The sequence below is a fragment of the Oncorhynchus tshawytscha genome, linkage group LG33 (assembly GCF_018296145.1).
Source record: "Oncorhynchus tshawytscha isolate Ot180627B linkage group LG33, Otsh_v2.0, whole genome shotgun sequence".
NCBI classification, from domain to species: domain Eukaryota; kingdom Metazoa; phylum Chordata; class Actinopteri; order Salmoniformes; family Salmonidae; genus Oncorhynchus; species Oncorhynchus tshawytscha.
Window position 1 is genome coordinate 21,447,491 of NC_056461.1, and position 16,444 is coordinate 21,463,934.

Below are 16,444 nucleotides of genomic sequence, written 5' to 3' on the forward strand. Positions count from 1 at the left end.
TTCAACAGATGGGCCCGTTCAAGATTCCCAACAGGTTATGCTGTGTGCATACAATTGGTTGGATTTCCCTTCAACTTCAATAGCATACACTTTCATTCTTAAAAAAGACAAATCATTCAAGAAAGTTCTTACATTTTTAGAGGACGGCATAAGGAAACTTAATTCAGTAGGAGTTAAATCTAAAAGAAAATATTTGGTTAAGCATTATCAGGGGAATTTGGCCCAGTTCTAAAAGTTCTGACATGCAGCCAGAAATAAGTAATTAGCTGGCTACAAGGAATGTCCCCCTTATACCGTCAATCATGACACTTCAAAGTGTTATTGTTTTGATCAAAAGGACATTAACAGTGCAGTGCACAGACCCACACAGGACTATGAAAACACACTAGGTTAAACCATAAATAATATTCTCTGAACAATGATTTGTTGTGTTTTACTCCGTTTATTGAACAAAATATCTTACAATATCTTGGATGTACATATATACATATATCATCTTGTACTGTATGACATCTCTGTGGAACTCTAACCTCTGCATTGACATTGATCATTACACTGTGCCCATCTGTTATGAACGCTGTATGGACTATTAATACATCATTGACTTCCAAACACATTATACAAATCTTGATATAAAGCACAAAAAAATATGAATTCATCATCATCGAAAAGTACTCACTCTCAGGACAGAAAGATTCTTCATACAAAACATCTTTACAACTTTTTGCAGTTACCGTACACAGGTATTAAACATACCATTAAACATCCCTTCTTTTCGTACTTTAGGAGGGTATCACCTTTAGGACTTATTCTAAAACAAATAAAGCAGTGGCTGGCTGTGCCACTGTGTGGCCTCCTGTGTGTTTGGCTCCAATGTGAGTACAGCAGCGCCTCTCAAATAACGTACACGTCAGTCTTCTCCCCCTGAAGCCAATAGGTTCTCATTTTGCCTTTGCCCTGGAAAAACACAGAAATCAATAGGTGTCATCAATGGAGACGAGTGATGGCTACACAAAAGGGCTTCTCTTCCTTAAAGGGTGACCCTGACATCTGCAGGTCCTGTTAGAACCCATCTGACATCCCTAGAGAGTATTACTACTCCACATAACCAGATATTATGGTTCTCTTTCATTTTGACAGGAGAGCACGGACATCTTTTCTTCACGACACTCGTAATCTGAGAGGCCCAGAGCTCCACATCTACTGACATGCAATGCATTCTTCCACCAAGAGATAGAATAAACAGGATGGGAATCACAAGACCACATTTACCATTCTTTCATATTCCTTTGTCTATTAAACAATACTCAATACGTGAAGCCATTAAAGATAACGCTGACAACACATTCATTCCTCTTCGTGGCCTCACCTTCATTTCCACGTCTCCTCTTAACTGGAGATCAAAATAGCCAAACTCATCCAGCACTTCTTTGGTGGCTGAGGAAAGGTGGATCCTCAAGGCTGTGAAACACATCAATGAGACAAGAGACACATCACAGTGAGTGTTTTGCAGGGAGTGACACCCAGTTGCATTACATGCAAGCATTTACCCTCTGCCATATGCACTGGGGCAGACAATAACAATCATAATAGACACGCATACTGTACGTTAACCAAGTAGATCTGTCTATGTTAGGTGGTCAAAAGTAGAAAAGAACAATGAAATTCCTTCCTGGTGCTATGGATATAGTGCCTAGAAACAACTGTGGACAGTGCAGTCCCAGAGGTGATTCCTACCACTATAGGATATTTGATGGTATACAGTTTTATCACTACGGATGTGACATGGGTATAAGTGTTATTAACTATTTATCAATGGACGTGAAAGCACACAGCAGGAAATGGGCAGGAAGGGAGTGGGTTAATCAATAACGTGATGATTCACTCACAAAACCTCCTGGCTGGCACAACACAGTGGCTCCCTACCACCACACCAGTTAAGAACAGCTGCCAGTAATACCAGTCCAGATAATCACTCTTAAACTACGATGACAACCTCCATCCTGTCTGTTGCTTTGTGACTATAAATATCCCATTCCCTGTCTACTTTATGCATCCCTTGACGTTTACGTTTCTTACAGGGACGTACGTGCAAAGAGCTAGTCCACAATTTGTACAATTGGATGGTCATGGACTCTCAGACACAAGATATCAGTCAGATTTAGTTAAGACAAATAATGACGGTGAACCAGTCTTTCACAACACCATTGCATGAGACCAATACAACAGGGAATACTCGGTGGACGAACAACCACAAAATCCAAATCCGAGCAAATACCACATAAATAACAAATAACGAGTACTTAGTAGTCAGTGTGTCAACTGAAACATGTTTATTTTTCCCCAATTGAATTCTAGAATGTGACCATTGTTCCATGCAGCAGCATTTCGTTCAAATATTTATTTATTTAAGAAGCGCTGACAGCCACTAAAATAGAACAACAGAGATCCGAATCTGACACTCACCCTCTCCATTCGATTCCATCCGAGACGCTGTGTTGACAGTATCTCCAAATAAACAATATCTGGGCATTTTCAGACCCACCACCCCAGCACAGACAGGTCCTGAACAGAAGAAAGGCAGTGAATTATACTGGAAATATACTCCATGGAAAACCATCATTTAGATAAAGTAGCATTTCTTTCATTACCAGAACCTCACATGATAAGTTGAGTGTACTTAAAAGCATGAAAGATTAGATTGAACTCAAACAACGCATGCAAAAAATGATGGGATTTGAGCACCTCCCACGCAGACTGTTGAAAGACCTATCAGTGATGTTCATGTCAAGTGTTTGAATAAGAATATACTGTACATTCTGCCTGCATGAGATAATGTCCGAGAGCTAATGGACAACAAAAAAAAACAGAAAAGCTTTACCTGATACGCCTGTACTTGTTCAAATATTGTCAATAATGGAGAAATTGCCAGAGATTTCTCAACTGAAATACAGTATGTCCTGAAACCTAAGATATTGTAATCAACGGTCATAACCATTCACAACAGTTTATAAAAATGACTGAGCAAAAGCCCTATGTGATCATGAAGCAGGAGTAGACAGGATACGTAAGTGGGCAATTGAATCACAGATGAGTTCTTGGCTAGTTGACTATTTGCAATAGTGATAAAAACAAAACGTTTTATCATTTAAACATTTTTACTCAATAGGGGTCTCAACTTACTGTTGAGAGTTAGAATAATAGAATGTGCCATTTCAAAACATGGTTGTGCATCAGCGATCACATAATTAGCCCATATCAGCAAATAAAATTGTATTGTTAAGTTAGTCTAGCGGCCAGCTATCTAAACTTGTAGTCAGTTATCATATTAAAAACTGCAAACATTTTCCTCCACCCTATGGAAAAACATGTAGAATTGCATGAAATGAGTTAGAAAATTGCAATATCTTCTCCACGCCCAATGGCAAAACAAGTACAATTGCAGGAAATGTACTTTAAAACCCATGAGGCACTGCAGCCCCTCATGAGTACCATTTTTTTTGTGGCCCCCACCTCCATCAAAGTTGCCCTTACCCGATTTAAGCTATTTGTCATAGAATTAAATAAACTGACAATGGCTAGGGGCCAGATCATATAACATTTAGGAGGTATTGAAAGATTGAACTTTTATGATTTATTCAAGTTTTTTAGGCGGTAACTATGTAGAAGCCAAGGATAAGGGAGAAGGATTGGGCAGTGCCCAAAGACACAGATTAATTCAACTGGACACAAACTTCTTTTTTTTAAACTGCCAGCTTCCTACACTAGTTAAGCATAACACATTTTAACAATAATTCCAAACTCCATGTGAAATGATACCTGTGTGGATTCCTATCCTTAGCCGTAGCTGGTCTTGGGGTCTGTGTCGAATCTTGAATGTTTTCACCTGTTCTAGTAAGGCTAATGACATCCCAGCGATCTCTCTTGCGTGGAGTTTACCATTCCTTACCGGAAGCCCTGACACCACCATGTACGCATCACCAATGGTCTCCACCTGAGATATACATGACAACATGTCAGCAGGTAAAACAGGTGATTATATCACTGGTTGAAAATAACGAAAAACATGATTACTCCGACTTACCTTGTACACATCAAAATTATCGATGATGGCATCAAAGCAGGTGTAAAGATCATTCAGCACCGTCACAACCTACGGAGAATTTAGAAAGACTTTAGGTACAGTACTCAGGTAAACTAGAAACAGTTGTTCACGGTTAAAACGCTCAGAAACACCACTACTAAAAGCATATTACCGTTACTCTTCTGCTCCCTCAGTCTCTATTTCAGAAATACTTATTTAGCTAGTGGCAAACTTTTGTGAAACAAAGCCATTTCAAATAAAGTGTCCAAAGATAGTAAATTCCACTTTGTGCGTTCATGAGGCATGTTCCATTTGGTTTGCCCCTGTGATTGACGGAGATGTGGTTCTGCATGAACTCCCAATGGTTCCTCCAGTCAGATGAAAATATGTCTGTCTGTTCCCCCGCCTTGGGCCAGTTCCCAGAACCTCAGATTACTGAGAAATGCATTTGCATGAGTAAAACAATGCAACAGACTAAATACTGGGAACACATTTTCAAAAAAAGGATTCAGAATTTTAAGATAAATAATTACGTAAAATATCAGCTGTTTATTCAAAAAGAGATATGAAGTGTTTCATGTTCTCATTCGTCAAACGACTGTTTCACTATTGTAATGCCCCTGAGTAGCTATTAGTTAGGAGATTCAGTGTGCTCATGGAGAGAGAAATGGGGTTCAGAAAACTATTTCAGTGCTAGTTTATACATTCTTTATTTCACCTTTATATAACCAGGTAAGCCAGTTGAGAACAAGTTCTCATTTACAACTGCGACCTGGCCAAGATAAAGCAAAGCAGTATGACACAAAGAACACAGAGTTACACATGGGATAAACAAATGTACAGTCAATAACACAATAGAAAAATCTATATACAGTGTGTGCAAATGTAGTAAGATTAGGGAGGTAAGGCAATAAATAGGACATAGTGACAAAATAATTACAATTTAGCAATTAAACACTGGAGTGATAGATAGTGCAGAAGATGAATGTGCAAGTAGAGATACTGGGGTGCAAAGGAGCAAAAAATATATAACAATATGGAGATGAGGTAGTTGGGTGGGCTTTTTACAGATGGGCTGTGAACAGGTGCAATGATTGGTAAGCTGCTCTGACAGCTGATGCTTAAAGTTGGTGAGGGAGATAAGACTCTAGCTTCAGTGATTTTTGCAATTCGTTCCAGTCATTGGCAGCAGAGAACTGGAAGGAAAGGTGGCCAAAGGAGGAGTTGAGCTTTGGGGATGTCCAGTGAAATATACCTGCTGGAGCATGTGCTGCTATGGTGACCAGTGAGCTGAGATAAGGCGGGGCTTTACCTAGCGAAGACTTATAGATGACCTGGAGCCAGTGGGTTTGGCGACGAATATGAAGCGAGGACCAGCCAACGAGAGCATACAGGTCGCAGTGGTGGGTAGTATATTGGGCTTTGGTGACAAAATGGATGGCACTGTGATAGACTGCATCCAATTTCCTGAGTATAGTGTTGGAGGCTATTTTGTAAATTATATTGCCGAAGTCAAGGATCGGTAGGATAGTCAGTTATTATGTTTACCAGCATGAGTGAAGGATCCTATGTTGCGGAATAGGAAGCCGATTCTAGATTTAATTTTGGATTGGAGATGCTTAATGTGAGTCTGGAAGGAGGATTTACAGTCTAACCAGACACCTAGGTATTTGTAGTTGTCCACATATTCTAAGTCAGAAACGTCCAGAGTAGTGATGTTGGGCGGGTGCGGGCAGTGATCGGTTGAAAGGCATGCATTTAGTTTTACTTGCATTTAAGAGCAGTTGCAGGTTGTGGAAGGAGCGTTGTATGGCATTGAAGCTCGTTTGGAGGTTTGTTAACACAGTGTCCAAAGAAGGGCCAGAAGTATACAGAATGGTGTCGTCTGCGTAGAGGTGGATCAGAGAATCACCAGCGGCAAGAGCGACATCATTGATGTATACAGAGAAAAGAGTCGGCCCAAGAATTGAACCCTGTGGCACCCCCATAGAGACTGCCAGAGGTTCGAACAACAGGCCCTTCGATTTGACACACTGAACTCTGTCTGAGAAGTAGTTGGTGAACCAGGCGAGGCAGTCATTTGAGAAACCAAGGCTGTTGATTCTGCCGATAAAAATGCAGTGATTGACATTTGAGTCGAAAGCATTGTCCAGGTCGATGAAGACGGCTGCACAGTATTGTCTTTTAACGATGGCGGCTATGATATCGTTTAGGATCTTGAGTGTGGCTGAGGTGCATCCATGACCCGCTCGGAAACCAGATTGCATAGTGGAGAAGGTACGGGGGATTCGAAATGTTCAGTGATCTGTTTGTTATCTGTAGTTGAAGTTTCAGATGGGCGTATCATTATTTGTTAAACCATTTTGACTTAATCTAATATTTAATTATATACAGTACCAGTCAAAAGTTTGGACACACTTACTCATTCAATATTATTATTTCATTTTTTATTACTATTTTCTACATTGTAGAATAATAGTGAAGACATCAAAACTATGAAATAACACATATGGAATCATGAAGTAACCAGACAAGTATTAAACAAATCAAAACATATTTAATTATTTGAGATTCTTCAAAAGCAGCCACCTTTTTGAATTTAATTCCATTTATTTTGAGCTACAGACATTTACAACAATGTGGACCCAGAGGATATCAAAGTATTAATTAAAATGCTTATTTCCAAAGTGGTCCTTGATAGTAAAACAATAACACGATTAAAAGAGAAGACAAAAATACAAACAACCATAAATACATTCATGTATATTGACATCCTAAAAAGTGTCACTTTTCACTGCACTTCTCCCTAACCTTAAAAATCAACCATATTCATTTCACATTATAACAATCTATTAACTGCACATCGCATCGATCCTTCAAATAAATACACCAAACCAGCATTAGGGGCACAAGGGGCAGTGGGGTAGTTTCCCTTACTTGGACAACCTTCACCAAATTAGACAACGATGCCTGCTTTTTAAAGCAATTTTTACTTTTTATTTGCTTTATCTCCAAGGGAAGGCTATTACATAGACAAATGCCTGTATGGAAAAAGTGCTCCTCGCAGTTCTGTTTACTTTTGCGATTTTTAATGTGGTCAAAAAGGTGGATAAGGCAAGTATCAGTGGAATGAGCTATTGTAGTAAAGCCAGATTGTAGATCATAAAGTAGTTTGTGCTCAAGAAGGTATCCCTCAAGTTGATTAAAAAGAAATCTCTCAATAACTTTGGATGAGTTGCTAAGGATTGACACAGGCCTGTAGATTCCTACATTTGTTTTACTGCTCTTCTTGTGGAATGGAACCACCCGGGCTATTTTGAGATCCTTGGGAAATGTACCACTACTAATAGAAAGGTTTACAATATGTGTTATCATTTTAGCATTGACAAAAGCACTATCCTTTATGATTCTTGGCAGGAAGATTATCCAGCCCAGTTGCTTTGTTTGTGCAAATAATTTGTGATACCTTTGCTATGGTAAAAGTTATTAATGAAAGACTGGCCAGTGTCCAGAGCAGATGGGTAACTTCTTAACCAGAGATGAGGCTATAGTAAAAAATGTGTTAAATTAATTTGCAACCTGTGCCTGGTCATAACATAAAACATCATTAATATCCAGGCCAATACTACAGGATTTTACCTTATGGGGATTTTTTAAGCCAATGTCCTTTAAAATTTTCCACAGTTTAAGGGGCTGATGTAAGTTGTCAGTAACGGCATATACCCTTTGCTTTGATGACAGCTACTGTATGCACACTCATGGCATTCTCTCAACCAGCGTCATGAGGTAGTCACCTGGAATGCATTTCAATTAACAGGTGTGCATGGTTAAAAGTTAATTTGTGGAATTTCTTTCCTTAATGCGTTTGAGCCAATCAGTTGTGTGGTGACAAGGTAGGGGTGGTATATATAGGATTGCCCAAGTTGGTAAAAGACCAAGTCAATATTATGGCAAGAACAGCTCAGAGAAACAACAGTCCATCATTACTTTAAGACATGAAGGTTCGTCAATCCGGAAAATGTAAAGTTTCTTCAAGTGCAGTCGCAAAAACCATCAAGCGCTATGATGAAACTGGCTCTCATGAAGACCGCCACAGCAAAGGAAGACCTTAGTTACCTCTGCTGCAGAGGATACGTTCATTAGAGTTACCAGCCTCAGAAACTGCAGTCCAAATAAATGCTTCACAGAGTTCAAGTAACAGACATCTCAATATCAACTGTTCAGAGGAGACTGTGTGAAAATCAGGCCTTCATGGTCAAATTGCTGCAAAGAAACCACTACTAAAAGACACCAATAAGAAGAAGCCTTGCTTGTGCCAAGAAACACAAACAATGGACATTTTTCGTTCCATTTGAGATTTTTGTTCCAACCGCTGTGTCTTTGTGAAACAGAGTAGGTGAATGTATTATCTCTGCATGAAGCATCGAGGAGATGGTTTGATGGTGCTTTGCTGGTGAAATGGTCAGTGATTTATTTAGAATTCAAGGCACAGTTAACCAGCATGGCTACCACAGCATTCTGCAGCGATACGCCATCCCATCTGGTTTGTGCTTAGTGGGACTATCATTTGTGTTTCAACAGGACAATGACCCAACACCCCTCCAGGCTGTGTAAGGGCTATTTGACTAAGAAGGAAAGTGATGTAGTGCTGCATCAGATGACCTGGCCTCCACAATCACCCGACCTCAACCCAATTGAGATGGTTTGGGATGATTTGGACCGGAGATTGAAGGAAAAGCAGCCAACAAGTGCTCAGCATATGTGGGAACTCCTTCAAGACTGTTGGAAAAGCATTCCAGGTGAAGCAGGTTGAGAGAATGCCAAGAGTGTGCAGAGCTGTCAAAGGCAAAGGGTGTCTACTTTGAAGAATCTAAAATATGTTTTGTTTAACACTTTTTTGGTTACTACATGATTCCATGTGTTATTTCAAAGTTTTGGTGTCTTCACTATTATTCTACAATGTAGAAAATAGTACAAATAAAGAAAAACCTATGAATGAGTATGTGTCCAAACGTTTGACTGGTACTGTATGTTAACTAAATAGAGCACTAAATGGTTGATGAGATACCTGAACCTCAAAGCCACACTAATGTTAAATAATACTCTGCGTTCTGTAGTCTTAATTAAATAGATCATTGACCTGAAAATCATGGGTAGAATAACTGACATTCAATATACTGTATTACACTGCTACTAAAAGCTAGTGGATGGATTCTTAGCTCTGGGCTATATGAACATTCATTTGCTGAAAGGTAGATGTATGACTGTTCTTGTAAGTAGCTTTCTGCTGGATGTATAGAATTGATCAGTCTGGGTAAAAAAAAACAGTGGTCCTTCAACTGGTTTTGCCTCGGAACCCAAATTGAACCAGGTTGTCTCAGTTGCGATACAATATTTACATCATGAAAAATAATTGGCAAAATACAATCTGGAAAACAAATTTTTATGCTACACAGATAGTAAATGTAGCAATTACATGACAAGGGAACAACATTCCCACCTCTTTCATTGTCAATAATACAATTTTGCCCATATTCATGGTAAAGAATGTTAAACTTACTGGCTTGAGACCAGAAAATTAACCAAAATAGTGCTGCTAACAGCACTATATTGAAAATATTGTGATTGAAGACTTTTTGTTCTCTAAATCAAGTTATTTTAAAAAGTAACCTCATCATTTCTACACACTTTCTACTTGATTTACGTTGCTTCAATTCAGAATGCAGTATTTTTAAAATGATTATGTTTTTTTTACTGACACCCGCAAGCCACTCAAAGCCTCCCGCAACGCACCAGTGTAGAATCGCTGCTGTAAAGTATCTTCACAACTTTAGAAGAAACACTCCAGTAACACCATCTTAATTCCTGGCACAAGTTGCATCAAGAAAAAAACCTGGTTCCTCTGGATACATTTCAGAGTTCTGAATGACCAAAATGTTATTTGGGGGAAAAACAACATGTTGGGGCACTGCACGTAAAACCATTGAGACCATTACAACCATCCCATAGGCCTTTCATCGTCATACAGTACATTTAGACCCTGTTGAAGGGTCTCTCAATGATATGAGTGGTCTTGAAATCTTCTTCATCTGAGAAAGAAATTCCATTGCAGCTATGGCATCCAGTGACTCAACAATGCGTCAATATGCTCTCAGCTCTCAGTACTATTTTGAGTTGTGGCCTCAGTGTGGGAATGCTTTATACTAGGAGACATACGGTAGGTGCTCTAATAGGCTCTGTGAGGTTACGTAAGTGACAAAGAAGCTCCTCTTCACATTCTCTTCTTTTCTTATAATGAGCTTTTGGATCAACATATATTTAAACTTTCATGTCAGCTACCTCGGAGTGTCTTGGGAGAGAGTTGACATTGTAGTCATTTAGCAGACACTTTTATCCAACGCGACTTAGAGGAGCAGTTAGGGTTAAAAGCCTTGCTCAAGGGCACATCAACTTGATTTTTTTACCTAGTCGGCTCGGGATTAGAACCAGCGACCTTTCGGTTACAACATTCTTATCCTCCCGAGTGGCGCAGCGGTCTAAGGCACTGCATCTCAGTGCTAGTGGCGTCACTACAGACCCTGGATACGATTTCAGGCTGCATCACAACCCGCTTTGATTGAAAGTCCCATAGGGCGGTGCTCAATTGGCCCAGTGTCGTCCGGTTTGGCCGGGGTAGGTCGTCATTGTAAATAAGAATTAGTTCTTAACTGATTTGCCTAGTTAAATAAAGGTTCAATAAATATAAACACCACCCATACAGGAAGTCTAATTTCCCCCGGTGAATTAATACTTTGACTCAATAAATATTGAGTGCATTTTACTTAGCAAAACTAACTGCACATACATATGGTATTCAAAGTCGGGGTCGACACATTTAAAAAACAAATAATACACACACACACAGTCACACACAGTCACACACACACACAGTCACACACAGTCACACACACACACACATATATATGAAAGATAGACAAATAAGTAAATGTATTTATTGGCTCTCTTAATTTGGATAAGAGAGAAGAAAATGATCATTTTTTGATGTAAAAATTTTAATCTACCGATTTTATTTATGAGTCATTTGATTTGGGGTGGGATCCCAAGAAATTATAGCAAAAAAACAACAAAAAAAATGAGGCTCCCGATAAAAAAGTTTGAATACCATTGTGTAAGGTATGTAATCTGATGTTGGTTAGTAGTGGATATCTCTACGAACAGTTGTTTACCTGCAGTGGTGTACTCTCAGCTGACATTGATGTGAAGCCTACAATGTCACTGAAGTAGATTGTCACACTGTCAAATGCCTCCGCTTGGACCGTCTCCCCTCGCTTTAGCTGCTCTGCTACTGAGCTGTGGATAAGAGAACACAAATTTAGTTAAACAATGCAGAGTGAAATGCTAATACAGACCTATGAATCAACAGTGACAGTAAGCTTGGCAGCTACGGTCCACAATGAATAAGGGAAGCTATAGTATAAGCAGATCCTAACAGTATCACTTCCTTTCCATGAATATTTTAAAGGACAGTAATTACATTAAAGAGCCAGGGGCACAGTGTAGCACTAGTAGCTAGGTTAACCCAGGACTCTAGTCAAATAGGCTGAATTCTGCAGTGAGAGAAGGTATCGCTCCGTTTTCTCAGGCCCTTTTCTGCCTGTCAAAAGGGCTTAAGGTTGGGGGGAGACATTTGGGCAGACAATGGGATGGTAAATGAGTGTGACTACACCACTGAGACAGACAGCTTAAATAGACTGAGGACATGGCTTGTCATTTGCTGCTTTCGTATTATCAGAGGTGCTTAACCCCCCTATCACATTTCTCCTCCTAGTTCTGGTTAATGAGAAGTTTGCTTGTCAGCTCCCATCTTGCCTTGCCCTTTCATCTCCTCTCTGCTTACGTAACTGTAAATGTGTATATTTCAAAAAAAGTGTGAGATAGAAGTGAAAGCTGATGCACTCTTCCACGCCGTGGAATTTAAACAATGAATAGGTGGAACGGCACAACACAGAAAATAGTCTAATTTTCTCTGTTTGATAATCAGAAGTTCAGATGTATAAACATAATAGTGCAAGAGGAGAATCCAAATAATAATTATTCTGACTGTGGCAAGATCTGGTAAAGTAGATTTTCGGCTTTTCTCTTCTCCTCCAGGTAGGCTTGCGTTCGTTCCTCTACCAGGTTCTCCAGGTTGTTGGCGTACTGCTCCATCCTGGACAGCAGGTTGTTCAGAATACTGGTACTTCCCTCCCTGTGACACAAACAGACAGAAAGATGACATACCCATTCATTTGTTGACATTCTAAATGAAAAATCTTTCCATTCCATTAACCTCACCTAATATGGTCTATTCAATGTGTATTTCAGAACTGACTTCATGGTCGTACTTTTCAGACCCTTTGTCTATACAGCACAGTGATTGAGTCATTCAGGGCTATACTGTAGCTGTCCAGTACTGTACACTCAGTGTTTGGAATCTTTCCCACATCTCTAATGGGTCATAGATCATACACCCACATGTAGAGGAACACGACGCTAAATCAAGACATTAAATACAGACGGTGGTAAATAGCAGTGCATCAAGGGTAATCACGTGAAGGATACACAGCTTACTCTCTTAAAGTACACGATAGACTGGCCCCGGCCCTGAATCATAAGGATTGTCACTGAGGACTGAGGACCCATAGGAGGGGAGAGATTTCACATTCTTTACCCAGCCGAATGGTTATCATAATAATCAAGGTCACTTACAGAGAAGTGAATTCAGCCATTTGTAATACACAAAGTGAGAGCCCCTTATGTGGGCTACATCAGATCGTTTACGACACTGATTACTAAAGACCCTGTTTGTTCTTGTGTCCTTCAGCCAGGGTTTCACACACCAAAAATAACACGCCATCAGCCACTACGCCAATAAATTATATTTACGGAATGAAATGAAGTGCTTCTGAGAGGTATCAATCATGTCTCTCTTACCTCAGGCCAGTGGAATTGGCCAGAAGTATCACTGAGGCTAGCGATGCAAGTGGCTATATGTTAACGTGACAGACAGACCGATCCAGAGCCCTGCTTTGAGCCACACGGCCAAGCCGCCAGTCAATATAATGAACCACAACCTGTGTTGTGATCTCCCTGTCACAACTGTCAGAATTCAAACGGAGTACGTCTAACTCGCCAAAACAAACAGCCTTTGTACTTGTAAGAAATACAGAAGCGTTGAATGACATGAAAACAGTTCTGCAGCAAGGGGACACATCTGATAGTGGGGGTGTTGTAGGGAAAAGGAATATGGCCCTGAAAGCTTGATCCGGTGACAAAACAAACACCAGGGTCTGATTTCCTCCCACAGCTCATAAAGCACTTGGTTTTCTTGGTTGCAGAGGTCACTCCACATCTTCAAGGTTTTCTGGATTTTGATCAGCAGGTAGATCACATATTTCTCCTTCTGTGACAGGTCTGCCCAGCTCAAGGGAACACGCACCCACACAGAAACCAAAATATGCATCTGAATAATGCATGGGGTAGGCCATGAAGAACAACAAGATAAATATAAACTCCACACTTGTGGAGGATGAAGACTTCCTATCGCTCTGATCTGAAATTATTTGTGTGTGATAAGCAGCACCACTTTCTTTCATCTTATTTATATTAATGCTATTCCCTTTTCTAGCATCTCTTGATAATATCAACTTCTTTCAATTATATCCTCCATTTTCCTTTTCAAGCTTCTTGATAAAAATAAATCCAAAGAAAATATGATCTACATGGAGGAGCTAGGCAGCCATTTTGGGGCATGGTGGTGATCGGTGCTCACTTGTTGAGTTTGGTGATGTAGATCTTGATATGGCTAAAGTCGGGCCGCTCGACGGGGTCCTCGGCCCAGCAGCTGTCCATCAGGATGGTCAGCTCCTCACAGTGGCAGCTGTTGTCTGTGGTGGGCCGGAAGTAAGGCTTCTGGCCGTTACGCACCTTCTGCACTATCTCTGCAGTAGTCAAGATAGGGGAGTGTTAGTGTGTGTGTGTGTGTGTGTGTGTGTGTGTGCGTGCGTGTGTGTGCGTGCGTGTGCGCACTGCAGTCTCTAGGAAATTGATCGATCCATAAAGTCCTAGGGAGAACTGAAACCAGCAGTACTGCAGCCCTTGAGCCAAGGACTGGAGTGGTCCAACCCGGAAGATGATTTTCTTTATGCATTAGGGAACATGCATGAAGGAGGAAATGGGGCAAAAAAGTTTGTCTTTTTGGTCTTAATTCATGTTAAGGGTTAGGCATTAGGGTTAGCAGAGTGGTTAAGGTTAGGTTTAAAATCAGATTTGATGACTTTGTGGCTGTGCCAGTTAGTGACCACTCTGCAGAGCTGCCTCCAGTACATGAGTCATTACAATAAATGCCAACCTGCATTTATTAGCATAATTAGTTTTACCTTTGGGGCTCAGATCCATGCCGTCCACATAGAAGGGTCCATTCCTCAGGGCTATCTCCTGTAGTATGATGCCAAAGCTGTACACGTCTCCTTTCTGGGTGCCCTGTGGAGGGTGTCTGTCGTAGATCAACAACTCAGGGGCCGTCCACAGCTTCTCTAGAAACACAACAAACTCACATTAACCACTGAGCATCTTCTCCTTTATCCAATCCTCCATTTTGTTTTCTTCCATTGGTGAAGAGGCAAAGTGATCACCTCGGCTGGCAATGTTGACCTACTTGCATAGAGTGCGTGCGAGTCGTCATTTTCACATGATGAACGGAAACTGGCCAGGCCGTAATCCGTAATTTTCAACACAAATCGACTGTCCACCACACAATTAGATGACTTCAGATTTCCATGGGAGCCGATGTAGCTGTTGTGAAGATAGTTCATTCCCTGACGGAGCAAGCATTAAATTGACCGTTCAAAAATAAATATCCTCCAGTATAGCATACATGAAAACATACACATCTGATCATGTGGAAATAATGTTTTGAGTTTGATCGAAATGGAAATGTGATGGAAATTCTGCACAGAGCTAAGTGTTTCAAGTAGTACATTTCACATGGGAAATCTAATTCCTACGGGGACACAAAAAGTGCACTGTCATGTATATGTCTAATATTTGTAGGAGCGTATGTCAGAATGTGGCTTATAGTGCCTTTTGCTTGTTAGAAAGTCCCTGTTGTTGACAGCTTGACGGACTGTTATTTTAACAGCAATTTGGTTAATTTCCTCCATGATCCATATAAAAAAAGCCCTTTTGTTAGAGCAGGCTAAAAATAATTCTTGAAAATACATGGATGATTACATTTGATTAAGCGGAAGGAATTTTGTAGCGAAGTTGTCATTATGTTGCTTTCTAAGTTTTCAACCTGGACTCAGGGGTAGATGTAACATAGTAAATGTAAATCTGTTTCCCTGTAGCATGAAATGTTACATTACATATGATGTTACAATTTGTATGATATGTTACAAATTGCAATTCGTACAATATGTTACATTTACAATATGTATAATATGTTACGAATTCCAATTTTTCTGGCTTATATTAGGTAGGTGGCTAACGCTAGCTAGGTGGGTGACGTTAGCAAGGCTAGGGGTAAGGGGTTACGGTTAAGAGTTGGGTTAAAGGGGTAGTCCTTTCCTGCAGTCAAACGAGCTAGGGGCCTCATGGGTGGAATGTTAAATGTTAAGAATTCCTTAATTACTCAACATCATTTTGAAAAGCCGCCAAAACTCTGGTGATTCTTTGTAGAACGGTTTTATTATATGTCAGTCTTTTGTGATGTACAGTACCAGTCAAAAGCTTGGATACACCTACTCATTCAAGGGTTTTTCTTTCTTTTTACAATTTTCTACATTGTAGAATAATATTGAAGACATCAAAACTATAAAATAACACATATGGAATCATGTAGTAACAAAAAAAAGTGTTAAAAACAAATCTAAATATATTTTAGCCACCCTTTGCCTTGATGACAGCTTTGCACACCCGGCATTCTCTCAACCAGCTTCATGAGGAATGCTTTTCCAACAGTCTCGAAGGAATTCCCAAATACGCGGAGCACTTGTTAGCTACTTTTCCTTCACTCTGCAGTCCAATTCATCCCAAACCATCTCAATTGGGTTGAGGTCAAGTGATTGTGATGGCCAGGTCATCTGATGCAGCACTACATCACTCTCCTTCTTGATCAAATAGCCCGTACACTGCCTGGAGGTTTGTTGGGTCATTGTTCTGTTGAAAAACAAATGATAGTCCCACTAAGCGCAAACCAGATGGGATGGCGTATCACTGTAGAATGCTGTGGAAGCCATGCTGGTTAAGTGTGCCTTGAATTCTAAATAAATCACTGACAGTGTCACCAGCAAAAGCACCCCCACACCATCACACCTCCTG

At 40.2% G+C, this 16,444-nt stretch overlaps 1 protein-coding gene across 1 annotated transcript in view; it reads right to left on the reverse strand.

Annotated features, from left to right (window-relative positions):
- Positions 1 to 426: 426 nt before the first annotated feature.
- Positions 427 to 16,444, reverse strand: part of LOC112230963 (atrial natriuretic peptide receptor 2) — a 45,630-nt gene continuing 29,612 nt past the window's right edge. Inside the window, exons 13-22 of the mRNA XM_024397401.2 lie at positions 14,781 to 14,940; positions 14,503 to 14,658; positions 13,896 to 14,064; positions 12,186 to 12,332; positions 11,311 to 11,434; positions 4,085 to 4,153; positions 3,820 to 3,994; positions 2,467 to 2,565; positions 1,370 to 1,461; positions 427 to 957 (exon numbers count right to left, since the gene is read on the reverse strand). Of these exons, the coding sequence (XP_024253169.1) occupies positions 895 to 957; positions 1,370 to 1,461; positions 2,467 to 2,565; positions 3,820 to 3,994; positions 4,085 to 4,153; positions 11,311 to 11,434; positions 12,186 to 12,332; positions 13,896 to 14,064; positions 14,503 to 14,658; positions 14,781 to 14,940 (1,254 nt within the window). The 3' untranslated portion in view covers positions 427 to 894. The remainder of the gene's footprint in view (positions 958 to 1,369; positions 1,462 to 2,466; positions 2,566 to 3,819; positions 3,995 to 4,084; positions 4,154 to 11,310; positions 11,435 to 12,185; positions 12,333 to 13,895; positions 14,065 to 14,502; positions 14,659 to 14,780; positions 14,941 to 16,444) is intronic.